Consider the following 27,858-nt stretch of genomic DNA (forward strand, 5'->3'; position numbering starts at 1 on the left):
TAGCCACGTCCCGCGCGCCCTACCTTCCCCCTCACTCGCAGCGTGCCTGCACTCGCACTAATCACCTGCACTCGCAGTCAATTGGACACTACTCGCACTACACACCTGCACTCGCACTAATCACCTGCACTCGCAGTCAATTGGACACTACTCGCACTACACACCTGCACTCGCACTAATCACCTGCACTCGCACTAATCAAAGTGTGTTCTCATTACTTTTATTTTTATTTAATTGACATGTATCCCTGATAAAGTAGATGGGAAAATAAAAAGTACTGCTTATTTTTATTGTTGCACAACAAGCCCTTGATTTTAACAGGCGCGATGTTTCTTATTTAAAAGTTTGTTAGACCGACTTACACACGAGCAGATCTAAGGTCTTATTAAGTCTATAATACAGTGTTTATGCCGCCAACCTATGAATATGAAGAGTAATTAAAAATAAAATACTAAGTTATATTTAATACTTCCAACATGGAAAACGTTCGAGCTTGTGTAATGTGCTTAGAAATGGATGTAACCCTTTATAATTTACGCTCTAACTCACTGGAACGATATTATAGAACATTGACGGGAACAGATGTAAGTTGCAAACAAAATTATTTTATTTTATCTTTTCGTTAAAAAATATAAATGATTCGTAAATCCTACGCAGGTGTATGTACATAAATAAACAACAATGTAAAATAAGTACTTTTTTAATTACAGCCACTAACTTCTTTGGAGCTTCCTATGTTCGCTTGCTATGTGTGCAAAGCGATGTTACACAAGTTCTATTCATTTAGACAGAGGAGCCTGAGGTGTCAGGCTTTATTGCAGGGGATCTTACAGAGCAATGAAAAGGTCTGAATTAATGTTCTATCACTACATAGTATAAAGAATGTTGCTGTCCCTTTGAATGCTTATATCTTTTAAACTATGTAACAAATTTTGATGCAGTTTAATAATAATATATTAACTTATATATATTAACTTATACTAAGCAGTATAAAGAAGGAAGGCCCAGTGGGTCAAGCCGCGGGAAGAATGCTTGTAATAAAAAATATTAATTATTTGAGTGTGTAACAAAACTTATTAGAAATAATTTTATTCCTGTACCCATTTAGGCTATACTGTACATTATAGGGCGTGGAGTTGAGACTCGTAATTTTTTTTTGTGGTTACCTAGCTATTGTCCTATGGAACCTAAATCTGAAATTTCACAGCGAGGAAACTTTTAGTTTTTGATTTACGAATTTTTGAAAATCGGATAATTACTATAGAAAGTTACTACATCTTGTTTTTGTTACGCATATTTATTGTTTCTAGGTTAGTTATTATATAACCAGTAACCACAAAAAAATGTACGACTCAACTCCACGCCCTATAATGTACAGTATTACCCCAATTTAAACTGAAATGTATTTTATATTATCCTTTCAGGTTTTAGAACAAGACATTAGGCGGTTGGACAAAAAATCCTACTGCCTAAATTCGAATTTAAGTATTCAGAATGTATTTGAAATTAAAATTATAAATGAAGAAGATGATGAAGAGACAATCAAAGAGGAGCCATTAGAATTAATTGATTGTGAATTTTCCTTTCAAACAAACACTGATAATGATTGGCTGAGTGATGACGAACCATTATCCATTCATAAGAGTGAGAAAATGAAAGGAAATTTGGAGGAAATTGAGGTGTACATTAAGAAAGAAATAAAAGAAGAAGATATTGTGGATGAGGTAAGTTATTACACAAGAAAGTTTGTATATAACTTAGGTACCAATTTTCTTGTGATGTGCTGAATTTGATTTGAACAGAATGTGGACTTCGGCTGCACTGTCTCTAAATACATATAAATAAATTGAATTGGCTGCTAAATGTTATTGGTTCTCTGAAGTACTCTCCTTTGCAACAAATTATAGGCGCATTATTATATATTGTAGCCGCAGTAGTTTACTACATATAACATAGTTTTTAAATTAATTATTGTAAACATTGTCAAAATTAAATATTTTTTCTTTGTAATTGATAGAGCAAATCAGGAGCAATTTTTTGAGTTATTAATACATACATAGTAAAAAAAAAATATATATATATATATATATATATTTTGCGCTAAGTTCTTTCCTGTGCGTGTTGTTCATTATATATTATTTAACACTAGCTTTCCGCCCGCGGCTTCGCCCGCGTTTTCAAAAAAAAACCCGCATAGTTCCCGTTCCCGTGGGATTTCCGGGATAAAACCTAGCCTATGTCACTCAGAAATGATGTAGCTTTCCAACAGTGAAAGAATTTTTCAAATCTGCCAAGTAGTTTCGGAGCCTATTCAATTCATACAAACAAACAAACAAACAAAAAATCAAACCTTTCCTCTTTATAATATTTGTATAGACAATGTTTCAAACATCCTACGGCGGGCGTAGTCGCGGGGAATCTAAGACGTTACAGTTAAATCACATTTCGTTCAAAAGCCTAATTTCTAAAAGCATATACTCACGTTAAAGCTAATTTACTGCTTTCAGAAACCGCCCAAAGCCTCGAAAACAAAGAAATCCAAAAAGGCATTGAAACCAAAAGTAGAGTGTCCCCGCAAAGACATACTAAAAACGGTCATGAATCGGGCCCAAGGGGCCTTGGACGACATCAAACTGGAAGAACATGTTGCGGTAATCAATTTGACGGTAAGTAACATTCGAAATATTGTTTATTACTTATCATTTGTTGGTCTTAGCGTGATGATATAATATAGCCTATAAGCCTTACTCAAACTTCCTTAAACAAACAAACTGTTCAGATTTATAATATTAGTATAGATTCAGACATTTTAAAAGAATAGAATAATTTTTATCACAAGGCGGGATATGAACCCACTTTTTGCCTCAGTTTGTAAAGAAGTTCGATAAAGTAATTGAGTACATTATCTCAATTACTTTATCAAACTTCTCCTCTAATAATAATTAATAATATGTTTTGGAACATTTTTAAATACATATTGTCGAAATGATTTGGGTCAATTTTGTATTAGTTATTTACACATAGTAGAGTAGAGCAGTACATAGATATCTGTTTTTAAAGCACAAAACAAGGTTTAAAGTCAATGGTTTAAAGGGAGTAAAATACAGCTTAAAATATATAAAAGTTAGTTACTCAAAAGAGTAGAAGCTTATTGAAAATTTTCTACTCCTGCATTGAATAATAGAGTAAATTTTAATGAATAATAGAGTAAATTTTAAAAATTAATCAGGAAATTTTTGATATATCATACTTCCTACTAATATGATAAGTCCGAAAGTATTGTGAGTTAATTTTGAGAGAGAGTATTGTGAGGATGGATGTTTGTTACTCTTTCACGCAAATACTAATGAACCAATTGCACAATGAAATTAAGCACATACAGAGGGTAACTTGTATTAACACGTAAGATATGTTTAATCCTGGAAATCCCACGGGATCGGGAACTATGCGTGTTTTTCTTTGAAAACGGGTGGATAGCTAGTTTTTCTATATAAGGACAATGTTTTTAAGCTATTGCATAGCTTCTATCGAGGGCCTTGAGCGCGGGGACCGAATCGAGAAATTCCGTAACGAAAAAACCTCACGCTCCCCACTCCGACGGACACGGAGGTGTGGCTTGAAGATATGATATGCAATAGCTTTACCGCGGCAGTCTCCGAGTGCCACACGTCTTTTTAAGCTATTGCATAGCTTCTATCGCGGCTTGAGCGCGGGGACTGAATCGAGAAAATCCGTAACGAAAAAACCTCACGCTCCCCACTCCGACGGGCGCGGAGGTGTGGCTTGAAGGCATAGCATGCAATAGCTTTACCGCGGCAGTACCCGAGTGCCATACGTCTTTTTGAAGTGAAAACTTCTTTAGCGGCGTTGGGTATAAAATCTTAAACTCGCGTCAGGACACGTGGCCTGATCGAAAAAGCGTAAGACGGATTTTTTTTTTTAGCCCTTATATTCCATGCGTTAAGACGGATACCATTCCAAAATATGAAACACGCTGAACGTTAATAATCAAGTTTTCACTTCTGCCGGCACTCCCGGAGTGCAACCCGTCTTTTTTTTTATTATTTTCTCTCAAAGTTTTTAAATAATTTTCAGGAAGAGGAACAATTGGAAGAAATCCAAAAACGGCGAGAGACTCAAAATTATAAAAATTCTGCATTCAAATGTGAGGTCTGTTTTAAGGGTTTTAGAGATACACAGCCATGGCAACATCATATGCAGAGACATGATAAGGTATGTTTATATATTTTTTAAATTAGAGAACAATTTATAGCATTATTCATACTAATATTATAAATGCGAAAGTAACTCTGTCTGTCTGTCTGTTACTCAATCACGCCTAAACTACTGAACCAATTTGCATGAAATTTGGTATGGAGATATTTTGATACCCGAGAAAGGACATAGGCTACCTTTTATTGCGAAATAATAATATGTACCACGGGCGAAGCCTACCTCTTGCGGCGGACCTCTAGTAGGAAATAAAAATAATAGATGAAGAGCCCACAACGGCCAGACCTTCGTTATTTTATTAGAGTTGAAAGTTTCTCTATTTATATGTCCTACACAGATAAGAACGACCAGTGACTATCAAGTTTGGGTTGTGGTTACGTGGGCAGGTAACAGTTACTAAAGGTGTATTAAATAGTACCAAGTTTCGTTTTAGTATAAAAGCTAAATTTAATACATGTTACGGACGTATAAAAAGATGTTACCTCAAGAGCCTGTTACCATTAAACGTTTATAAAAAAAATGTGTGCGTGTACTAGTGTACACGCGTAAGAAGTGAAAGTTCTGTATGACCTTATTTTTAAAAAAAATAATTTACTATATGCAACTATACAGAAATACGTCAAACCACCCGTGGTAGGGAGAAGAAAAAGATGGCGCGTAACGGAAAAATGTCACGCGTAACGAAAATATGTTACACTAAATTTTTGTCCAACCTCGATAAAGAAGTTTCACTTCAATAACGAAGGTCTGGCTTTTTTTTTGTGTGTGGTGTCTCTCAATGTTAGCCAGAAGGGCTTCTACATGTTAACGCGGACGAGTGGGTGAACTGAAGGTCCACTGTCGTGGGCTCTTGGATTATAAGTGTTTCAAACAAACAAACTCTTCAGCTTTATAATATTAAAGTATAGATTAGAGGGCAATTTATGGCATTATAGGGAATAAACAATAAGTGTTTCAAACAAAAATTCTTATATGGAAATAAAGATAAAAATATTTTTGCTTTATAATCGAATCATCTTTCCAGTCATCAGGCAGCCTGGAATGTAACATATGCAAGATGCGTTTTAAAACGACAAGACTTCTCAAAAAACATCTTGCTATACATGCGAAGAAGTTTATATGCAAATACTGCCCATATGCATCTAAACACGAGTGAGTATGATATATAGCCTATAGCCTTCCTCGATAAATGGGCTATCTAACACCGAAATAATTTTTCAAATTGAACACATAGTTACTGAGATTAGCGCGGTCAAACAAACAAACAAAAACTTCAGCTTTATAGTATAGATTTACATACTGTGTCCTGCGGTTTTACCCGCATTGCTCCGTTTTTATTGGTCGTAACGTGATGATGTTTGCTCAGAATTAGATAAAGCGGGCGAAGCTGCGGGCGAGATATGGTATAAACGTATAAAAAGTCTATGAAAAATTATCTGATGTAATATTATATGTGGAAGATTGATTAGCTTTAATAAAATATGAAAACATCTCTTGATCTTATTTGGTTTAAATATGTAAATTATTTTTTTAATCGTTTTCGGAAATATTAAAAATCTATATAAATAAGATGTTAAGCTTTATTTCATCATAAATGACTCTTATTTAATTAAAATGGAGATAAGATTATAATATATACTTCAAAAACTACTTTCTGTGTGTTTTACTATAATTTTAATTAAATGGAGTTCCAATATCTACTAAAAAAACTTGACATTTTTAAATGAGTTTATAGGACTCCAGCTAGACAACACATGTTCTGGCACCAAGGCGTTAAGTTCAAGTGTTCATACTGCGAAGAGATTTTGTCGTGAGTATGTTTTGATATTTTGTAGATAGATGTTATTTTACTAGTAGATGCACCTGACTTCGTTTGCTATATGTGGTACTGTGATATTATAATTTATATTTTGTATAAAGTACACTATTGAAAAGTAAGCTCTGCCAATATAAGTTTCGTCGAAATAATAAATGTCCAAAGGAAAACTTAGCTTACGCGTGTATCATGCAGGGTTTTCTAATGAGCGGTAAATTAGACTTTGAACATTACTGCAACGAAATAAGGTGCTAATTCTAATGAATCTGTATAAAACACAGCTCTTATATTTTTTGGCGACGTAATAATAGCCGATTTTAAGTCTAATTATTTATCGTATGTCAATGAATATATGTATAATATTTTAGCCGAATGTGCCGAATATGGAAAAATAGCCATTTTCGGAGCGCCGCTCTCAAGCGACGTTGCGCATCGCATGACAGCAGCAATTGCGCGCGACGTTGCCACTCCTATATTATAAACAAACACTATGAATACGCTCGCGAATGCAAATTCGGGGATTTTCTAATTTTGCTAAAAAATAATTGAATTCGTTTTGAAATATGTACTTTATAATTTTTTAATTTTTATTTAGTGTTTATATAGACACAAGATTTCCGCCCGCGGCTTCGCCCGCGTTTTCAAAGGAAAACCGTAGTTCCCGTTCCCGTGGGATTTCCGGAATATATATGTGTTAATCCAAGTTACCTTCTATATGTGTGCTAAATTTCATTGTAATCGGTTCAGTAGTATTTGCGTGAAAGAGTAACAAACACACACACACATCCAGAGGCGGCTCGCCCTAAGGAGCGCTGGTGCAGTGAACTCCCATAAATAATTATAATAAAATCATACTCCTTAATTTCATTATTAATATTAATTATTACTATTTAAAATCAATCGTAATCGTAAAAAACTACTGTCAATACCAATGAATATATCCATCATTCCATCATTCCATACACCTGTATAATACTGTATTATACAGTAACGCGCGAAGCGGAGCGCTCACGATTGCGCTCCAATGGAAAAATATTTAGTACATTTCCTAATACGAAATCCAATAGGATTGAAAGAGAGGGTTTGCCAGTGCCCTGCGCGTGAAACAGAAGATTTTCTATGGAAAAATAACAAAATTCGGAGCGCCGCTCCCGCAAACGTTGCCGGTTCGTTTTTACCGCCACGCCTGGGCGCCCGTACACAGGACAGCGATTGCGCGTGACGTTGCCACTCCTAAGTCCTATATTATAAACAAACACTCGACTCTTGAGTCAACTTCAATGCACGCGCGCGAATGCAAATTCGAGAATTTTCTATTTAAAATCATAAGATACGTGTTGAAATAGTCTGTAGTTATCAGTATTACTTGTGAGTGTGAAAATGAACAATTATAATGTGGCGTTCATTAAAAAGTGTAATCTATGTATAATTACAGTTTCTTGTATAATGTACGTATTTATGCACTATCTACCTTTTTACTGATTTATTTTTCCTATACCCCAAGGTTGCCTGGAAGAAATCGCTTTTAAGCGATAAGGCCGCCAAATTGTACATTTATTTTAAGTTAAATATCGTTTTTTGTAAATTTTGTTTTTGTGTGCATTGTACAATAAAGTGTTTTCTATTCTATTCTATTCTAAGTGTGTTAAAACGTTACAAATTCGGCTTGAATTGAAAGCTAAGGGACTGCCACGGCCTGAACTTGACCTTACGCAAAAATGTACGACAAAAACGAAAACATATACGCGTGTGTTTAAATCCGAACAATATTATGTGAAAACACCGTGGTTGTGTGGTTGTGATGAAAGCAACAACAGACATTCGTAAAGCTTGTGCTTTACGAATGTCTTGTCGCTTTAAGTTATAGATATTTTTGCACACCAAAAAGAAAGACGGATGTATTTCCTTTATAAGTAATTTTTTTGATAAATGTACTGCTTTACACCATGTATTTTCAGTGTTTTATTTCAAGTGAAGACCCATAAAATTTTGTCACGAGCCGCCTCTGCACACATCCTCACAAACTTTCGCATTTATAATATTAGTAGGATTAAAACTGTTTTTTACATTATCTCTCTGATTAAATTTTTTAATTTATCTATCAAATTAAATACTTAATTAAATAAATAATAAAATTACTTTCACTATCGCCTAACAACGGTTTAGAGCAATCTTCCGTATCCTGTCCCATCTCACGGAACCGTTGTATTAAGTTCTCTTCTGAATTATTTCTGAGAATAACACGAAATATAAGGTATTTATTATGCATACCATGTTTAAATATAAATTTATAGTTGAATCGTTTCTATCGCCTTAAATACGTATTTTATCATAATTTATCTATAATATTATTTTTTATTGACTTATCGAAATTTTCCTGACTTTAGTTTAGAAATTTTCCTGACGTATAGAAATTCTCCTGTCTTATCGAAATTTTCCCGACTTATGGATTTTTCCTGACTTATAGAAATTTTTGCGGCAAAGAGAAATTTTCCTCACGTATAGAAATTTTCCTGGCTTATAGAATTTTTCCTGACGTAAAGAAATTTTCCTGGCGTATATAATTTTTTCTGACTTATAAAGGGTGTCCGCCGGCAGATTTTTCACTTTAAAAAATAAAATAAAATGAACCGTGAATACTATCAAAGTCATTTATTAATTATCTTACAGAAGAATAATGCGGATTTTATTTTTTAAAAAGCACTCCACTCAAATGGCGTCCTTCTAGCTGCAAACATTCTTGTAACCTTTACTTCATGTTGGCGAAAACTCGCTTACAAAGTTCCGGATTGATCGCCGCAACCTCGCGTCGTATATTTTCTTGGAGGGCCGGTATTGTTGATGGTGAATTACTGTATACGCGAGACTTTAAATATCCCCATAGGAAAAAGTCGCAAGGTGTCAGATCTGGTGATCTAGGGGGCCAGGCTATGTCGCCAAAGCGACTTATTAATTTTCCGGGAAAAAGTTCTCTCACTTTTGCTATTGAATCCCTAGCAGTGTGTGCCGTGGCCCCATCCTGCTGAAAATTGGTCCTATTATTGTCACTAACATGACGATGCAGCTCCGGTATAAAAAAGTTGTCTAGCATTGCGCAGTAACGTTCAGCAATCTTCCGAATAGACTTACTTGGATTACGTAAAATTTCTCTTCTCACGTGTTCTACGTTTTCAGGCGTAGTAACAGACGTTGAAGGTCCAGGCCGAGGCTCATTTTTAAGTGAGCCAGAACCTCTAAACTTCTGTACCCACGACCATATTAATTGTTTTGATGGCCCATCGTTTAGTCGTCGGATTTCATAGCCTGAACAAAAAGGAAGCCTCGCCACATTGTTCGAATTATTGTTCGCGAAATACGCCTCAACCGCAAAAGCGCGGTGTGCTCCTGTCCACTGACTCATGGCTACAAAATAATCCGCAACTCTGGCGCATCGAATGATACCCCTATCCCCACCCTTCCGCATTATTAGTCGCCGTAAACACAATTCAAAGTGTAAAATATGCCGCCGGACACCCTGTACAAATTTTCCTGACGTATAAAAATTTTCCTGGGTTATAGAATTTTTCCTGACGTATATAAATTTTCCGGACTTATGGAAATTTTCCTTTCTTATAGAAATTTTCCCAACTTATGGAATTTTTCCTGACGTATAGAAATTTTCCTTTCTTATAGAAATTTTCCCGACTTATCATAATTTTCCCGACTTATGGATTTTTCCTGGCGTATAGAAATTTTCGTCACGTATAGAAATTTTCCTGGCTTATAAACATTTTCCTGACTTATACAAATTTTCTTTATCTATAGAAATTTTCCTGGCGTTTTAAAATTTTCTGGACTTGTGGAAATTTTCCTTTTATATAGAAATTTTACCGACTTATGCAATTTTTCCTCACGTATATAAATTTTCCGGATTTATGGAAATTTTCTTTTCTTATAGAAATTTTCCCGACTTATCGTAATTTTCCCGACTAATGGATTTTTCCTGGCGTATATAAATTTTCCTCACGTATAGAAATTTTCCTGGCTAATAGAAATTTTCCTGACGTATAGATAGACCTATTCCCACCCACATCGCGTACGCTATGCTCTCTATCCACAGGCCGCGCGTGCGCAGAATGGCTCAGTATCTGCATAGCTAGCGAACGTATAAACTCGCCCGGTCGTTGGGCGCTTTCACCAGGGCCCTGGAATTATGGAATTATTATTAATTTCATGAACAATATCATCATCATCATTTTTATTGAAAACAATATTCATATATTCATATATTTTTCTTTGCCCGCGGATTCCCCTGATGTTAAATTCGCATTAGTGTGAGTCGTTTCACCGCTGTCAAAAGTTACCCATGGCCATGTCACATTAAAACGAATAAACACACTTTCGCATTTATAATATTACTAGAGGTCCGCCCCGGCTTTGCCCGTGGTACATATTTCGCAATAAAAAGTAGCCTATGTCCTTTCTCGGATATCAAAAATCAAAATATCTCCATACCAAAATTCATGCAAATTGGTTCAGTAGTTTAGGCGTGATTGAGTAACAGACAGACAAACAGAGTTACTTTCGCATTTATAATATTAGTATGGATTACGTATTAAGAAACTTGATGAAGAACTAAGAAGTATTACGATTTACGATCTACCCGCTGGATCCGTGATAATTTTGTCGCGGCACCCATACTACGCAAATACCGCGACTATGTCATAGAATAATAAATACATATTATAATTATTTTGTATGAATGTAATGTATGTCTGTATTTTTTGTGTTTTTGTATGATGAATGTTTGTGTTATTAAATACGAATATAAATATGAAATAAAATAATTAAATACTTGATATGTGTAATATATACCTACGTATGATAATATACATACACTAAAATATTGTGTGTTAGCCACATACGTACTGTTAGTACAGTACAATTCGTATTTTTTTTATAAAATAAATATTTCAGGACAATTTTCACACACGATCTGATCCCATACTAATCTTTCGCTTGTGTTATGGAAACCAGATGGCTGACACATCTAATTTTAAATAAATATACTTATATAGATAACTAGCGACCCGCCCCGGCTTCGCACGGGTGCAATGCTGATAATAAATACACTACAGAAAAACTGTGAACGTTGTATATAAAAACATAGCGGCCCGCTCCGGCTTCGCAGGGGTATCTATACTAATATTATAAAGCTGAAGAGTTTGTTTGTTTGTTTGTTTGTTTGTTTGTTTGAACAAGCTAATCTCGGGAACTACTGGTCCGATTTGAAAAATTCTTTCGGTGTTAGATAGCCCATTTATCGAGGAAGGCTATGGGCTATATATCATCACGCTAAGACCAACAGGAGCGGAGGAATGCGGGTGAAACCGCGGGGAACAGCTAGTAAAATATATAGCCGGGCGGCCGGCCGGTACCGCCGCAAACGCTACGTCCCGCAATTTTTAAATCTGTAATATCTTCGAAAATATTCACTTAAATAATACGGTGTAAAGGGCCATATAGATCTATATTAAATGAAAAATGTATTGAAGGTATTTAATTGGTTAAGGATTAATGCTGTATTGGTTAAAATCGCATCGAAAATTAGCCATTATTTGTCGTAAAAAGTAAATGACAAAAAAAAGTTATTGTGGGTTATCCATAAGAGATAGACATATACCATCGCCGACTTTTCTGTAGACCTTTTCAATGTGTATAATACTTAGTACATTATTTTGATAAAACTCGTAGGGTTCAGCCTGCGTTTGCAATGTATGCGGAAAAAAATATGTACCTAATTTTTTACGACATCACATTAGAAACCTCAAAAATAACAGTACTTCTCCACTATTAAATGGATGTTATTATACATATAAACCTTCCTCTTGAATCACTCTATCTGTTAAAAAAAACCGCATCAAAATCCGTTGCGTAGTTTCAAAGATTTAAGCGTACAAAGGGACATAGGGACATAGGGACAGGGAAAGCGACTTTGTTTTATACTATGTAGTGATTACCACCCAGACACAGCAAACATCTATGTTCATCACACAAATATTTGCCCCGGGTGGGAATTGAACCCACGACCTCTGGCTTGGAAGGCAGGGTTACTACCAACCAAGCCAACCGGTCAGTCAAAGTTATTGTTCTTAAAGTGTATTAGTTTTAAGCTATAATGTTGTATTTGTGATTAAATGTATTTTCTTTCTTTTTATTATCCGCATACAGAAATTTGACGTCGTACCGATCGCACTTGCGCCTCAAGCACCCGTCGGATTACATTTGCGGCTTCTGCGGCTACTCGTTCGTTTCGCAGCTCGGACTCAACATGCACAGGACCCTGATGCACAAGAGATTGAAGGTGTGATTATATATTTAAACTACTAATGCTCTCAAACGTTCGACCATTTGGATAAAATATAATTAGTTTAGGAAAAATAATAATTAATAATGCCAAAATGTACCTACTGCATTTATTTAAATAGACACACACACACGTTACAGTCAGCTGTAACATACGGACGTCATATTGAAATCTTATCCATGAATATCTTTAAGTGCAATACTCCTCAGAATTTGGCGGAGTAGTGATTTACATGAGAATATTTGTTTAACCCTAGGATAAGTCCTTGGTGAAACATAAAAATAGTGTAAGAAAATAAACGCGCGCCCGGGTTAAAGATTAGTGTAAAATTTAAATGTAATAAGAATGTACTGCGAATCTACACAGCTACCTAATTGATGTAGGTAATTGATAACAAATCGCAGCAAGTCAACGACTATTAGCAAAGTGAAGGTAGTTGGGTCGAACGTCGTATAAACAACGTCCGAGCCCCTAGGCACGATTCGTACGAATGCGCCACGAGTCAAAGGGAAGCGGCTTTTTATAGTATTCGACAGCTAAGCATGTTCAGACATGAAATAATGACAACTACATTGACAACTATTCATCCACAAAGATATTAAATCAAAAGTTACGTCTAACAATAGTTTAATCATAGAATAATAATTGCTGTTATACTCTGGAGTAACACTTAGAGCGTATACGCACTATGCGGGTAGCCGCATTGCGGGTAGCCGTCCGGCTGACCGCAAGCACAATTATGTACGTAATATTCATTTCTATGCGCACTGCGATGCGGCTACCGCAGACCGCACAGTGCGCATAGAAATGAATATTACGTACATAATTGTGCTTGCGGTCAGCCGGACGGCTACCCGCAATGCGGCTACCCGCATAGTGCGTATACGCTCTTAGTCTTGCTCGGTGAAATCCACCCTAAATAAAATAATTTATCTTTTAAAAATGTTCCATAGTCCGTTTTTGCTTCTGAAACTGAAATTGAAAAACATTTTTATTCATGTGATTTGTTGCAAGCATTTATGATTTTTTTTAACTATCACCATATCCATTATACATAATTATTTTTCGATCAACTTTTTTATTTCGTACATAGTAAAATTCTATTAATATTATAAATGCTATGAAAGTTTGCAAGGATGGATGGATGTTAAGCGGGTGATCCACTGGCGAGCCGACGAGCCGACGGTTTAGATCGTTGACTCGTTGGCTCGTCGACTCGCGTTGGTGATCCATTAGCGTACCAAACAGTTTACTCTCATCGTTGGCGAAGTCATGGCGTGTTACTTGGGGGTACTTTTAAATCAGGAGAAAGAACAAAAAAAGAAGAAAAGACGCAGATATTGAATGGTGTTTTTAATATCAGATATTGTACCGTTGGGATCATTTTTTGGTAGATCTCTAAAAGTTTATTGTACGCGGAAGTTTTTGGCAATTTATTTTTATAGTCTCTGCTGATGTACTTCCATAGACAATCATGTTCCTAAAAACATTTTATAAATTCCGACACAAACTCGCGACGAAACGAGCGTAAATCCATTTTTGTAGCTAGACGCAGCGCGTGCGGTCTACACGAAAGTCGCAAAAAGACTGTAGGCTCGCCGGCTCGCCTGATCCACTGGCGGTTTTCTGGACCGCGGACTTCGAATTTCAAGCATGCACAACGAGCCAGCGAGCAAATTCGCCGTTCTTTAAGTCCGCAGACTTTTAAGTGCTCCATTGGCGGTTTAGACCTTTGGCTCGCGAGTTCGTTAGCGAACCAGCGGTTTTGCTCGCCAATGGATCACCCGCTTTAGTTACTCTTTCACGCAAATACTACTGAACCGATTACAATGAAGTGGGTTTTGCTTTGAAGACGCGGCGAACTTTAGTAGCAATAGCAATAATAAATATACATAATTACAGATGCCGGCCAACGACGTGGATGACAAAGAGGCGCCATATTGTGAGGCGTGTGACGTCAAATTCTTTTCCATGGAAGCGTTCAAGCGACACATGGTCACAGCGAAACGGCACACGCAGGAGTCTGAGAATAAGTGAGATATTTATAATTATTATTTATTTTTATACTACTTATTTATTCACCTTTTTAATTCGGTTTAGGGCCGATTTTTCAATCGCGAGATAAACAGTCTAATAACTACCCCTCGAATAGATTTATTCAATTATTTATCTAACTCATTACGGCTCGCCTATTTTTCAATCGTGATTTATTTGATGAATAACTATCTGACCAAATATTTCCATATTGGCAGCACTGCTCTCGGAGTGGCGAAACAAACATATTAAATTAGTCAGGTTAGAGCGGGATAGAGTCAAATCTTGCAATTTGTCAACAACCGTCATTATGACTCACGTCAGGAGTGCACTTGTCTTCTGTGATTGTTGATTGTTGTTTTGATTCGAGTAAAGAGTTTGGTTAAATTTGTGTTTCAATTTATATATTTTACGATGGAAACGACATACTTAAAGGCAGCGTTCGGCAAATTTTCAATGGCATGGTCATCAGTACTATCAAAAACATCAATTTCAATATGATTTTAATTGATAATAATTATATAGAAAGAGGTTTAATTGTTAATAATTCTACGCTCTATGTTATGACATACGAAAATATCTCAAATTTGACGCGTCAGTTGTCAACTCAAACGCCTAACAGTCGAATAGCGCGCTATCTGGCCGTTGGAGCGGCAAATAGATTTATTCCTCAAATAACGTAGTTATTCGATAGATAAGTCCTATTCGTCTATTGAAAAATTGAATATTTTGTTAACTGAAGAATAAAGTCTATCTAGCTGTTTATCTGGGCATTGAAAAATCGGCCCTTAATCAATATACCTCTGATACAAATTTTATCCATAAAAAAAAATATCATTTATTTGTGCAATTTCGTTATTGAAGTGAAAATTTAACTTTTTTGAGCGTAACATTTCATGGCAATACTGTCGCGTCATGGAGTAAGGCGACGATTTGTTTGAATCTTGCTAAAGAAGTTTCACGCCCTTTTTTATTACGTATATTTACAAAATATCAGAAAACATAGAAAATACTAATCATTAGTCTTACACTCACTGGCAAAAAAATACGAATACATTTTTAAGCACACCAATTTGCGAATTTATATGTTTTTTTTACAAATAATTATTTATTTTTATTAAAAAAATGTAAATTATCTTCCAACATTTCCCAGGAACGGCTGTCGCGATTGCGGTGAGTCGTTCAAGACGGAGGAAGAGCTGCGTGCACATGTACGCTGCGCTCACACGCGCAAGTATATCGACACTCGCACTTGGCCGATTAATTGTCCGCATGTACGTTAAACTAGCTTTCAGCCCGCGTTTTCAAAGAAAAACCTTCATAGTTCCTGTGGGATTGCCGGGATAAAAAGTAGCCTATTCACCGCCTTTCACTATAATCGGTTCAGTATTCGAAATTAAAAACTTTTTAGTTTTTACCCAATTTAAACGCGAATTTTAATTACTGTTCTCATCTCCTATCTGTGTTTAAAACGTTGGGTTAATAATACATTATTATGAAAAAAAATGTCTAGCCTCCGAATGATTTTCGTTGAATCCGTGGCTGTGTGGTGCCGGTTTAAGAATAGCACCTCTACCAGTAGGCAACACCCGTAACCCAGTTACGGTAGTCTATGGGCGGCGCACTTAGCTTACCATCAGGCAAGGCGTCGGCTCGTTTGCCTTCTTCTACCATAAAAAAAAATAAACCTCCCCATCTCATCCTGTGGGTGTCGTAAGAGGCGACTAAGGGATACCTAACCGGGGCAGCAGTGTTCCGCGACTCAACTAGACAATAATATCCACTGCGCTCGCCAACCCGCCTGCCAAGCGTGGCGAGTATGGCATCATACCCCGCATTGAGTTACATGTACTACGTACTAGAGAGGACATCACTACTACACTTTTTTTAACACGAGTTAGAGTCAATCGTCTCAAACTCAATTTTTATTTGTTACATTGATTGGTTTTAATTGATAAGTTTATTCATATTTTAAAGTGAAACTTTTATTACATCGTCTCAAACTTTTTGGTCTGTGTAGCGCATGTCGCGTGTATCGCGGCTGCCGAGTAGGTATACCTACTCGGCAGCCGACCGTCACGCGACATGCGCTACAAAAAGCAGTGTTCGGAACCGTTCGAACAGTTTCACTTTTACCGTGGTTTCATAAAGCCACACAACATTTTTTTTAATAAGATATTCATAATTTATAAACATTTTCGTAGATACTAAATCGATTTATTATAGTAGTATGAAAACTTAAATCAAATCAATTTGTTTCACCCAAAACTGTTCATCCGTTTCAGTGCTCAGAAGAGATAGCTAACGGGCGGGCGTACTGGACCCACTTCAGAAAATACCATCCAGATAAAGATTATCCCCTGGAGAGGAAACATATTTGTGACATTTGTGGAAAGGGCTTTACGGTAAGTGGTATTATTATTTTAAATTATTTATAACGGTTGTATTATTATTAACTCAATTTTATTCTACGATGAAATGAAATGGATAAATCGCGGTTAAAATAGGTCACTTATAAATGTACATATTAAACTCGTATAAAATCAAATACAAAAAAAATGATTTTGCAATTTTACTAAATTAATACTTACATTACTTAGTTTTTTCAATTTCCTTGTAAGTATGTGATATCGGTTTTATTACTTTAGTCAGACTGTTTTGTCATACGGTATATAAAGATTATATATAATATTGGTCCGAAGAGCGATCCTTGAGAGACACCTGTAGTGGGGATTATGAGAAATGCTTAGTGATTCTTCATTATTTTGCTTAAGTATATTGAAAATAATTTCAAACATGTATAAATAAATGTTCCGAGGTAAAAGCCGCAGATAAATTTGAGTCTATTACATTAATTTTGTAAAGCAACAATTAGTTCACTTAGTCAGAAGCCTAGTGAAAATCTATAAAGTATAAAGTAAGAAAACATGATACTTTAAATGCAAATTGTTTCGATATTGTTTTATTTTGACTGACCGGTTGGCTTGGTTGGTAGTGGCCCTGCCTGCCAAGCCAGAGGTCGTGGGTTCGATTCCCACCCGGGACAAATATTTCTGTGATGAACATAGATGTTTGCTCTGTGTCTGGGTGTTAATTATCTATATAATTATTTATTTAAAATGATTGTATGCATGTTTATCGGGCATCTGGTTTCCATAACACAAGCGAAAGCTTAGAATGGGATCAGATCGTGCCGTGTGTGAAAAATTGTCCTGATTTATTATTATTTCGTCTTTTATATCTACGTTACTTTTTTTTGTTTTTATTTTTTTCTTAAAAATTTATAGTATATATTGTAGAGTTCATTAAAAATCCTCAGAGAAACACGTTCCTCATGAATCACAAGCACACGCACTCCGCGGTGAAGGCGTTCAAGTGCGGCGAGTGCGGCAAGGCGTTCCACAACCGCACCAACCTGCTGCGGCACGGCACCGTGCACTCGCAGCGGCGCCCGCACGTGTGCCGCGCGTGCGGCAAGGCGTTCAAGTTCAAGGGCGTGCTCGACCGGCACTTGCACGTGAGTGTAGCCTGCTGGCCGCACTGCATGCCGCTTTTTTTTTTGTGTGGTGTTTCTCAATGTTAGCCAGAAAGGCTTCTACATTTTAACGCGGACGCGGGGGTGAACTGAAGGTCCACCCTGGTAGCGATATGCACAAGGGCGTCCCCCCGCCACGGGGATCTCGAACCTCGGCTTGAGCTGCTTTCCAAGTTAACAAGAAACATAGGCCCCATTCCCGTGAGATTTCCGGGATTAAATCTATCCTATATCTTTTCTCAAGTCACAAACTATATTTGTAACAAATCGGTTCAATGGTTTAAGCGTGAAGAAGAAACATAGAAGACAGAATATTTCGTCTTTATAATGTTACTTAGGAAAGTAGCATAACATATTATAATTATATAATAATTTCCCGCAGAGCCACACAGGAGACAAGCCCTACAAGTGCAAGGTGTGCGGCAAGGCGTTCGCGCATTCGAACAGCTGCAAGCTGCACGTGCGCACGGTGCACATAAAGCAGCCCTCAACCTCAGCAAAGCGCGACCGCAGGAAGCGAAAATAATATATTCTGATTCTGAAGAAATAAAAAAAATTTCAAAAAATAAATTTATGGTTTTTATGTGGTCTTGTGTTCTTTCTCCTCCATTCGATAAGCTAGACTCTATAGAGTATCGATTTTATAAAAAATGCGGGTAGTTTTATTTTATCCCCCCACCTCCCTACAATAATACAATAGAAATTAACATTCGCGCAATCGAACAGCTGCAACTTGCAAGCTGCACATATGAAAAAAATGTTTTTTTCAGTGTTTTTGCGTTATAACCATAACTCCTCTTCAAAGCTCCTCTCCCATGTGATAGGCTAGCTTATAGTTTTTTTTTAAATGAAGGTAGTTTTGTGCATATTACTATTACTTTTTAGTCTCGATTTATTTTTTTATTTATTAACACTTTATTGTGCTGGCATACAAATAAATCCTTAAAATTAAAACTTATAACTAGTCCAGCACAGAAGGCGGCCTTATCACTTAAGAGTGATCTCTTCCAGGCAACCTACTGTGTGGAGTAATATTATGAACGAGGAGGTAGGTAGGAAGTACAAAATGTAATATAACTAGTGGTCCGCCCCGGCTTCGCCCGTGGTACATATTTAGTCAGGACATTTTTTTTAAATAAATTGCCATTTTTCTGCAGTGGACTTTTGCATAAAATCTGTGTTATTCAACAATTCGCCTTGGAGTTCTTTTATAATAATAACTTCTGAATATAAACAGTACCTAGGTTGATCTAAAAGTAATGATAATTGGGTATTTCCTGTGTACATAAAAACATAAAATAACTATTTCTTGCTTGCTCATGTACTCACTAAATTATCACAAAAAAATCATATCAATAGGCCACGTTTCCAAGTATTTACATTAATTTGAATGTGAACCGTGCGTGCCAGAATTTTTGCATAATCTGCTGTACAGCAAGCCTATTCACGATCGAGCACGCACGATGCATCATCGCTCTGACGCTTACGTACGTCCGCGCTATTCACTGTCCATCTGCACGACGTTCGCGGTGGTGGGGGTGCTCGCTGGACGAAAAATTGGTCGTGCACATCCAGCGAGACATCCAGCAACTTAATAATAATTATTATTGACGTACGTCAATACTATTCACTGTCGTTTTGCGTCGTGCGTTTGTTGGCCTTGACCTTGGCGGGACGTACAGCAAGATGGACCGTGAATAAGGCGCTTTAGACTGCTTAGTGCTGTTCGGCATCCAGTTATCTCGTCACGTTGCATTTATCCATTTCTCGTTTAAATTAGCCTCTTTAGGAAATATATAAATAAACTAGCGGCCCGCCCCGGCTTCGCCCGTGGTACATATGAAAAATAGATGTTGGCCGATTCTCAGACTTACCCGATATGCACAGAAAATTTCATGAGAATCGGTCCACCCGTTTCGGAGGAGTATGCAGACTAACATTGTGACACGAGAATTTTATATATAAGATGAACAACACGTCCTAATTATGAATAAATATGGAAAAAAGGTTTGACAGCTGACAACCACCTGACTCGACTCGACTCGTCTCGAATATTTTTCTGCGCACAACTTGCTTGATTTATAAATCTGTGTAATTTTTTATCTATGTTGAAATGACTTGACAATTTGACATCTGAATTTTGGCCGAGCGCTGAGTTGCGGAAAGGTTGCGGAGGTTTTGATTGTTTGTTTCTGGCATTCTGGTGCGGCTTTTGATTTACGTTTACTATAAAATAATATTTCAATAATGTCGAACATACAATTACAATGCCTTCTTGGTATACAATGCAATGACTTTGTTATGATAGCTGCTGATCAGACCAACAGCCACAGTATTATGGTCATGAAAGACGGTGAGTTAGCACATTCGTTATTAAATTTATGAAATGGAATAGCAAGGTAATGTTCTATTTTGTAGTAAACTGATTTATTTATATAGATGAGGATAAAATATACAAAATATCGGACAAACTTGTCATGGGAGTGATCGGCGATTCTGGCGATACCTCACAGTTCGCAGAGTACATAGCTAAGAACATCCAGCTCTATAAAATGCGGAACAGTTATGAACTGGGACCATCAGCAGCGGCTAACTTTACTCGCCAGAACTTGGCTGAATACTTGAGAAGTCGTGTAAGTATATGGATTTTGTATATTGGTTCCGTGAGAGAACACGTTTGTTATTCAATATTGTATAATATGTTCATTAAATCGGTTACACTAGATCCGTTTTACAGTGTATTCTTGGAATAATATCAAATACAAAATAATAATATCTAAATTTCAATTTAATATTTGCATTGAAATTTGAATTTCAATTACCATAGTTGTAATTCATAACTTTATGATTATTATAGAAGTAAAACTAATTAAGTGCTACATAATAAATACTCTTATTTCTTATTTTTCAGACACCATACTTTGTAAATATTTTGATGGGAGGTTATGACAAGGAGAATGGTCCAGAATTATATTTCATGGACTATTTGGCATCAAGTGTTAAAGTACCTTTTGCTGCTCATGGTTATGGTGGTTTTCTCAGTTTGAGTATCATGGACCGTCATCATAAGAAAGGTATTAATTTATGCACAAATAGAATAAAATTACGGTGATGACTATTATTAGAATCAAGAATGATGATGGAGTATTGTTAAAGATACTATATTAATACTACACTACAACAGTACAGGTAAAATGTTGTGTTATGAAAATAACATTCCATAAAATATGATCTCAATACTGTTGATTAAAGTATGCACTTTTAGATACACAGTTTAGAAGACAAGCTATATACACATTACATATTTATATTAAACACTGGCCAATTTGGGTCACTAATATAATATCGCAATCATCTATAATATAAAAATGAATCGCAAAAAGTGTTGGTAAGCGCATAACTCGAGAATGGCTGAACCGATTTCGATAATTCTTTTTTTATTATATTCCTTGAAGTAAGAGTATGGTTCTTATGTAGAGAAAACGTAAATATGTACCATGGGCGAAGCCGGGGCGGACCGCTAGTTGTTCAATAACTTCCAATAACTTTTTTGTTTTACTTCAGATTTGACAGAAGAAGAAGCTTACAACATACTGAAATTGTGTGTGCAAGAGGTGCACAGGCGTCTGTTTGTCAGTCTGCCCAACTTCCAAGTAACAGTTGTTAATAAGGATGGAGTGAAAGCCCTGCCTGTTATTAATTCTAAATCTCTACAATAATTTTTATAAGATTAAAAAATAAACAATATAGTGATGTTTTATTTTGTAACCCCACAGATCTGTATTCAAAAAATGCAATTAGCAGGAAAAAACTAAATAAAAATATTGATTGGTCACCGTACATACTGCATCTATATTCTATAGTAATTTTGATTTAGGCAAGAATTTTTTTTCCTGTACTTGTAGAATAAATATAGCTCTCTACAAAATCAAATTATCACATAAGTCATTATCTGTAACAGCCTGGTGTTATTCATAAATGTCTGTTCAAAAAATTAAATTATTTGTTATTAAACTATCCAGGTACAGAAATAAAAGTGTGTAAAATATTGTCTTAAAATATGATCTATTACCGATTCATCCGCAAAACTCATCCGAATTATTTTAGTTCCCGATTCATCCGAAAAAATATTCCCGATTCATCCGAAATCCAAATTATAATTATATAATTACCAATTCATCCGAAAAAATATTCCCTTTTCATCCGGCATGAAAATATCCTTAAATAAGACAAGAAAAAGTATAGATAGCAGAAAAAATATTTTAAAATATATTAACTCATATTTTTAATATACTGTATTAGGTATTACAAATTATATGTATGTATAAATACAAGTACTCACTTTTTTACAATATTTTTTCACTTTTTAACTGACTTCCCAAAAAGGAGGAGGGTCTCAACTGCCGAGTTGTGTTTTTTTGTGTGTTTGTACATCGATAGCGCCCAAACGCGTTGACCGATTGATGTGATTCTTTTTACATTCGACCCGAAATATATTCCGAGTGGGCCCATTTCAAGAATATTTGAAATCGATCCAGTAGTTTCCAGGCGGAGACAATCGGTCGATTTCTCGAACTTGCGAGACGATGTACACTAACTTCTACTGCACGTATCGTGTTGTAACTTTGCATACGAATGTAGATAGAGACTAACCGACTTTTAAAAGAAGAAGAAGTACCTACATACGTAACGAATTCTCGCTTGAAATTTCGTGTTGTACCCTTCTTACAACACTAAAAAGTGAATTGAATATACCTGTCCGACTTCTAAGTACGTGTTAGAAGTCGGGAAGGTTTATTATTTTTACCTTTTGGAAGTCGGTTTTTTTTAAATTTATTTTTATAAGATAAACTGTACGAATCTATTCCTACATTATCTAAAATGCCCAAAAAAAAACTAAAAAGAAAAACATTACCTACTTACTACAAAAATAATATCTTCTAATATTCAAAATCTTTTATTTGTCGTCGGTCAGGTGACACGACCAACCTGTAAAAAAAAAAAATATATATATATATATATATATATATATATATATAGGTAGATACCATATTTTTATAATACCTTTTCCCTTCTTCCATTATATATTAACAAAAAAATGTTAATAAGTGTGCCTAACCAATTGTTCTTATTACGAGAATTTTGCAGTCGGCAACCGAACAAAAGGGCTACAGAGCGTCAGGTAGGTATTTAAAAATACGAGCTCTATATTGCATAAAAGGGGTTTTATGATGGGATAGATAACACTGGTGAGAGTTTTCGGAATGGATTAGTATTTGTTAAAATATTGTTATTTAAATGTAATTGTTAATTTAAAAAAGACAATGTAAAAAGTTTTTAACTTTGCTTTTGTCGGCATCATAACGCAAAACCACCCTTCTTTTTAAAAATTATGTCACATATTTTGCATAAATGAAAATTTAGTTGACTTTTCGCTCGCGATCAGGAAACATCTCTACTATCACTTACTGTAATCACTTTCTGAACATTTGACCCTTGCTCGTGATCGGATTTGTTGTTTTGCCTACGATTTGGATTAGTTTATCATGGATTCTACTTGTGAACCTAGTAGTTCCAGTCAGACTCAATTAGTTTTTGAGCAATCAGAACGAGGAGGACTTCTTTTATTGCGTGGTGGCTATCAGCATAACAAAAAACGCGAAAACAAAAACGGTACAACTGTTTGGTGTTGTGTGAAGTGGCAAACTCGGAAATGTCGTGGACGTGTAGTCACAAAAAACAATCTAGTTGTGAGTGATGATCCTCATACATGCCAACCAAATTTTGCTGCCAACATAATAAAGAAACAACTGAACCAATGCCGAAAATTAGCTGCAACGAAATCAGACCCAATACCAACGTTATTCAACAATGAGATGTCTTCGCTCGCTGATTTTGGCCTCGACCTAGTAGCAACAATACCGAAGTTTACATCAATAAAGAACAGTTTATACCATTCCAGAAATAAAGCACTGGGAGTGAAAAGAACCACATTTCAAACTGCTTCTGCCGTTGAAATCCCAGATGCATATAAAGACAAAATATTGCTGGCTGACTATACAGACCAAAGGAACAGAATCATAGTATTTGGAACACATAATGCGAAGCACTTACTAGCAACAGTTGAACATATTTTTGCAGATGGTACGTTTAAAATATGTCCTAAGCCCTTCTACCAACTTTACACAATCCATGGAGATTTGGGTAGTTCCGAAGAAACATCTAACGTTGTCCCGCTGGTATACGCGTTATTATTAAATAAGAAACAGGCTACTTATGAAATCCTTTTTCAAATAATAAAGTCGCAAGTGCCGGATTGGAATCCAAAAAAATTTCAATCTGATTACGAGGCAGCAGCTATGAACGCAATGCAAAAAATAATGCCTAATTGTAAAATTGTAGGTTGTTATTTTCATTTTAAAAGTGCTCTAAGAAAAAAAGCAAAAGAATTAAAATTAAATAAAAATCCCGTACATAAAGCTCACGTTGCAATCTGTGGCGCTTTATCACTTCTGCCACAACACTTAATCAGTGATGGTTATTTATATATAATGGAAGATTGTTCCAATAACGGGCAAATATTAGCTTTTAATGACTACTTTGTGAACGCCTGGATTGAATATAGTTTTTTCGGAAAATGGTCATTCTACGGTGAAAGATTCAGGACCACAAATCATTTAGAAGGGTGGCATTCAAAGTTAAATAAAGGAATATCGAATGCAAAACCGTCATTTATTAAATTTTTAGATCTCCTATTGAAAAATATAAAAGAATTTGATCTCAAAATAAAACAATTTGAACAGGGTATTCCAATTTCATATAGAAACAAAAATGTCATAGATTTTGATAAACGTCTCGCTCATATAATTACGCAGCATCAAAACTGTGAAATTACCTTGGGTCATTGCTTAGAAAAAATTTGCAACTTAACGTAGTTATTAATATTAAAGTCTGAAATTTATACATCATAGGCTTTCGATTTATATGTATCAAACCTATACAGGAAGAATAATAGATAAGTCCTAAAGTTGATTTTTGTGTGTATTACTTAAAAAATATTATTATCCAAATCTGTATGTATCAAACCTATACAAAAAGGGTAATAGGCATTAAAGTTGATTTTGTAACACTTTATTACTAATGTAGTAATTTAAATATTGTATTTGTTACTGTTTACAGCTTAAAAAAGAATTAACAAATAGTTGTATATCCAGATTTATATGTATCAAACCTATGCAGGAAGAATAATAGATAAGTCCTAAAGTTGATTTTTGAGTGTATTAGTTAAAAAATATTATTATCCAAATCTGTATGTATCAAACCTATACTTACAAAAAGGGCAATAGGCATTAAAGTTGATTTTGTAACACTTTATTACTAATGTAGTAATTTAAATATTGTATTTGTTACTGTTTACAGCTTAAAAAAGAATTAACAAATAGTTGTATATCCAGATTTATATGTATCAAACCTATACAGGAAGAATAATAGATAAGTCCTAAAGTTGATTTTTATGGTACTGTATTACTGGTGTTATATTATATGTTACATCTTACTATTTAAAGTTTTACAAAGAAATAATATATATTTACATAATTAAAATATTTGTTTTATTTGTCAACCCTCCATCACTTTTTTTATTAATAACTATCTTTAAAACTCTCGGATGAATCGGACATACCATTTACTCTTCGGATGAATGGGGAAAATATCATAGGTATTTCAATATTTAATCAAATTTATCCGGATGAATCGGGAATAGATCTAAAATATATTGGATTTGTCTTAACATTATATTTAACCTTAATCTAAAAATAATAGTCAAATTAACCTCCAGATTTATTTCTATCTGGACTTGAAATGCCAGTGGTATCAGGATTTTCTGATTGGGAATTATTTGCGTTTTCATTGTCCCCTCCATTTTCACCTTCATTATCAGATTGGTCTGAAAAATAGAATAATAATAATTTGATATAATGTATTAGATTGTGCAAGCTTTAATTTGAAATGGTGTATGTTAAAAATAATTGAAATTAAACAGTACAATTGGACACTAGAGAAACAGCATAATAATATAATAAGAAAACTAAAAAAACATGTGTAAACTCATGAAATTATTGTATTGTTACCAATCCCAAGTTACCTTGGTGCGTCACATACAAACATACATGTAAAGCTAAAAGCGTTTAAAAAATACCTTTCTTATCAGCTGGCATGTCTTCAGTTCGATTTGCAACTTGGAAGTGATATTCCAATTCATCAAAATCAAATACTTGATCGGTTGGTAACAGGCATGGTAAATATGCAGGGAATGTTGGCTTACATGCTATCACTGAAAATTTAAAATAAATCTTTTATTTACACAATTAAATGATTAGCATGACATTTTTTTCTTCTAAAAATAGAGGAGTGTGTTATTAAATAAAATAAAATTACTTTGTTGGTTTAAAATGTGGTTTGTGTGTTTGTGTGTGGTTAAAATGTGGTTTAAAATGGCATTGGGAATTTCATACTATGCTTCTATAAAATCTTTTCAATTCAAATTAAAGTTTCAAAATTCAAAAAATATGTTTTTTTTTTATATCAGGAGGTAGATTAGCACATAAACATCTACTTACAAGGATAAACCTGATTATCTTCAGTATTGAATAAATTGTGTGTTTCACTTGTTTTTGATAAAAACTTAGTCAATGCTTTTTCTATATCTCTCTTTTGTGTGGCAGCTTTCTCTCTTATAGCTTCATATTCTGTTACAGGTTGTTTATGTGTCTATAACAAATAAAAAATAAATAAAATAGTTATCACTTTAATGAATAGTAACTTAAAAATATTTAAAATCATTAACAACATTTTTTTTAGTTATGTACTTACCGGAGTCCTTATATAAGCATGTGGGTCTGGTAGAGGTGGTAAATGGAATGGTATATGTGGCGAGGGTTTAGCTTTTGATCCCGCTGAGAGCATCGCAGGTGTCCTAGGAACTGGTGCCTGCTGAGGAGGCTGGATCACATGTCTGTTCGGCCGAGCTGCATATTGTTCTAATCCTTGTAGATTGATACCTAATATATAGATTAAGAATAAATTTAGATTAAAAAGATTGGGATAGTAAAGTATACAATAAAAGATGAATTTTTTTAAACCACTTCTATGTTACTAAAATCAATTATTTTAGTGATTTCTGTCTGTATAATTTGTCTTTATTTTAACGAAGATTCAAGATTAATAGAAAAGCATTACATTTTAAAAACCAAAGTTAATCTAATTGTTATAGGGGAATGATATGGGTTATGGTATGAATAAACAGTACATAAGGTAATATTTTCGTAATGTGTAATTAATCTTACCCATATTTATAAGAGCCATCATAATATCTCCTAAAACGGGCTCTACTCGACCCGAAAGTTCACAGTAGCCTCGGGCAGAATTTCCAACTTCAGTGAAAACTGAAATTAATAGAACAAAAATAATAATACTTATATAAAACAGGTCTTGAAACATTTGTAAGTACTAGTTAATAACAAAATATGTTGCTTACATGCTTGTAGCATCTCTGTTAATGTTTCCAAACTCATTTTATCCGCGGATTCAAAGCCAGTTTCTAATAGAACAGTTGATACAGCTATGTTGAGAATCCTACGACGTGCATCACAATTACTTTCCACTTTCTCTGTAGTCTCAGCCATATTTCGCTGTTTTATTTTACTGATGTTAATTATAACTTATCACATATAATTAAATCAATAATTTATGCTATTTTACAAGTGTTCACGAATTTATAGCTTGCTGGTCCCAAAATCCCAAATACGAATTGTTGTGTGACCGCTGACAGCCGACAGGCGACAGCAGACAAATGACAATAGACATTGACTTTGACACTTATGATTTTTTTTATTT

At 35.0% G+C, this 27,858-nt stretch overlaps 4 protein-coding genes across 4 annotated transcripts; 3 read left to right on the plus strand and 1 right to left on the minus strand.

The window, feature by feature from the left end:
- The first annotated feature begins 212 nt into the window (after positions 1–212).
- On the plus strand, positions 213–18,551 carry LOC149487086 (uncharacterized). Its single transcript, XM_089697321.1, has 13 exons — positions 213–584; positions 711–845; positions 1,425–1,724; positions 2,508–2,666; positions 4,096–4,233; positions 5,258–5,385; positions 5,969–6,043; positions 12,260–12,392; positions 14,298–14,428; positions 15,583–15,703; positions 16,715–16,834; positions 17,749–17,946; positions 18,347–18,551. Exons 1-13 carry the CDS (start codon positions 477–479, stop codon positions 18,488–18,490), a joined length of 1,890 nt encoding a protein of 629 aa, XP_089553447.1. The 5' UTR covers positions 213–476; the 3' UTR covers positions 18,491–18,551.
- A 1,535-nt stretch (positions 18,552–20,086) lies between these two features.
- On the plus strand, positions 20,087–21,711 carry Prosbeta4 (Proteasome beta4 subunit). The gene is made up of 4 exons (XM_089697325.1): positions 20,087–20,317; positions 20,404–20,597; positions 20,876–21,038; positions 21,529–21,711. The coding sequence occupies exons 1-4, from the start codon at positions 20,212–20,214 to the stop codon at positions 21,681–21,683; spliced, it is 618 nt and encodes a 205-aa protein (XP_089553451.1). The 5' UTR covers positions 20,087–20,211; the 3' UTR covers positions 21,684–21,711.
- Positions 21,712–23,334: 1,623 nt separating this feature from the next.
- On the plus strand, positions 23,335–25,724 carry LOC149487088 (uncharacterized). The gene has a single exon (XM_089697330.1). It carries the CDS (start codon positions 23,511–23,513, stop codon positions 24,897–24,899), a length of 1,389 nt encoding a protein of 462 aa, XP_089553456.1. The 5' UTR covers positions 23,335–23,510; the 3' UTR covers positions 24,900–25,724.
- Positions 25,725–25,729: 5 nt separating this feature from the next.
- On the minus strand, positions 25,730–27,776 carry Taf8 (TBP-associated factor 8). Its single transcript, XM_089697331.1, has 6 exons — positions 27,500–27,776; positions 27,309–27,407; positions 26,836–27,023; positions 26,583–26,733; positions 26,162–26,296; positions 25,730–25,909 (listed from the first exon to the last, which is right to left on the minus strand). The coding sequence occupies exons 1-6, from the start codon at positions 27,645–27,647 to the stop codon at positions 25,791–25,793; spliced, it is 840 nt and encodes a 279-aa protein (XP_089553457.1). The 5' UTR covers positions 27,648–27,776; the 3' UTR covers positions 25,730–25,790.
- Between the last annotated feature and the right edge of the window lie 82 nt (positions 27,777–27,858).

Source organism: Colias philodice, chromosome 7 (genome assembly GCF_061535455.1).
Source record: "Colias philodice isolate Cphi_HAF_F1 chromosome 7, ilColPhil1 Martin Lab GWU primary, whole genome shotgun sequence".
NCBI classification, from domain to species: Eukaryota; Metazoa; Arthropoda; class Insecta; order Lepidoptera; family Pieridae; genus Colias; species Colias philodice.

What these genes read in the sequence shown, in the direction of transcription:
- LOC149487086 (XM_089697321.1), top strand. Translation starts at nt 477, where the DNA reads ATGGAAAACGTTCGAGCTTGTGTAATGTGCTTAGAAATGGATGTAACC. An exon ending in TCTTACAGAGCAATGAAAAG is followed by an intron (nt 846 to 1,424) that starts GTCTGAATTAAT and finishes TTATCCTTTCAG; the next exon opens with GTTTTAGAACAAGACATTAG. An exon ending in TTGCGGTAATCAATTTGACG is followed by an intron (nt 2,667 to 4,095) that starts GTAAGTAACATT and finishes AATAATTTTCAG; the next exon opens with GAAGAGGAACAATTGGAAGA.
- Prosbeta4 (XM_089697325.1), top strand. Translation starts at nt 20,212, where the DNA reads ATGTCGAACATACAATTACAATGCCTTCTTGGTATACAATGCAATGAC. An exon ending in TATTATGGTCATGAAAGACG is followed by an intron (nt 20,318 to 20,403) that starts GTGAGTTAGCAC and finishes TTATTTATATAG; the next exon opens with ATGAGGATAAAATATACAAA. An exon ending in CTGAATACTTGAGAAGTCGT is followed by an intron (nt 20,598 to 20,875) that starts GTAAGTATATGG and finishes CTTATTTTTCAG; the next exon opens with ACACCATACTTTGTAAATAT.
- LOC149487088 (XM_089697330.1), top strand. Translation starts at nt 23,511, where the DNA reads ATGGATTCTACTTGTGAACCTAGTAGTTCCAGTCAGACTCAATTAGTT.
- Taf8 (XM_089697331.1), bottom strand. Translation starts at nt 27,647, where the DNA reads ATGGCTGAGACTACAGAGAAAGTGGAAAGTAATTGTGATGCACGTCGT. An exon ending in GATGGCTCTTATAAATATGG is followed by an intron (nt 27,024 to 27,308) that starts GTAAGATTAATT and finishes TCTATATATTAG; the next exon opens with GTATCAATCTACAAGGATTA. An exon ending in AGATAATCAGGTTTATCCTT is followed by an intron (nt 26,297 to 26,582) that starts GTAAGTAGATGT and finishes TTAAATTTTCAG; the next exon opens with TGATAGCATGTAAGCCAACA.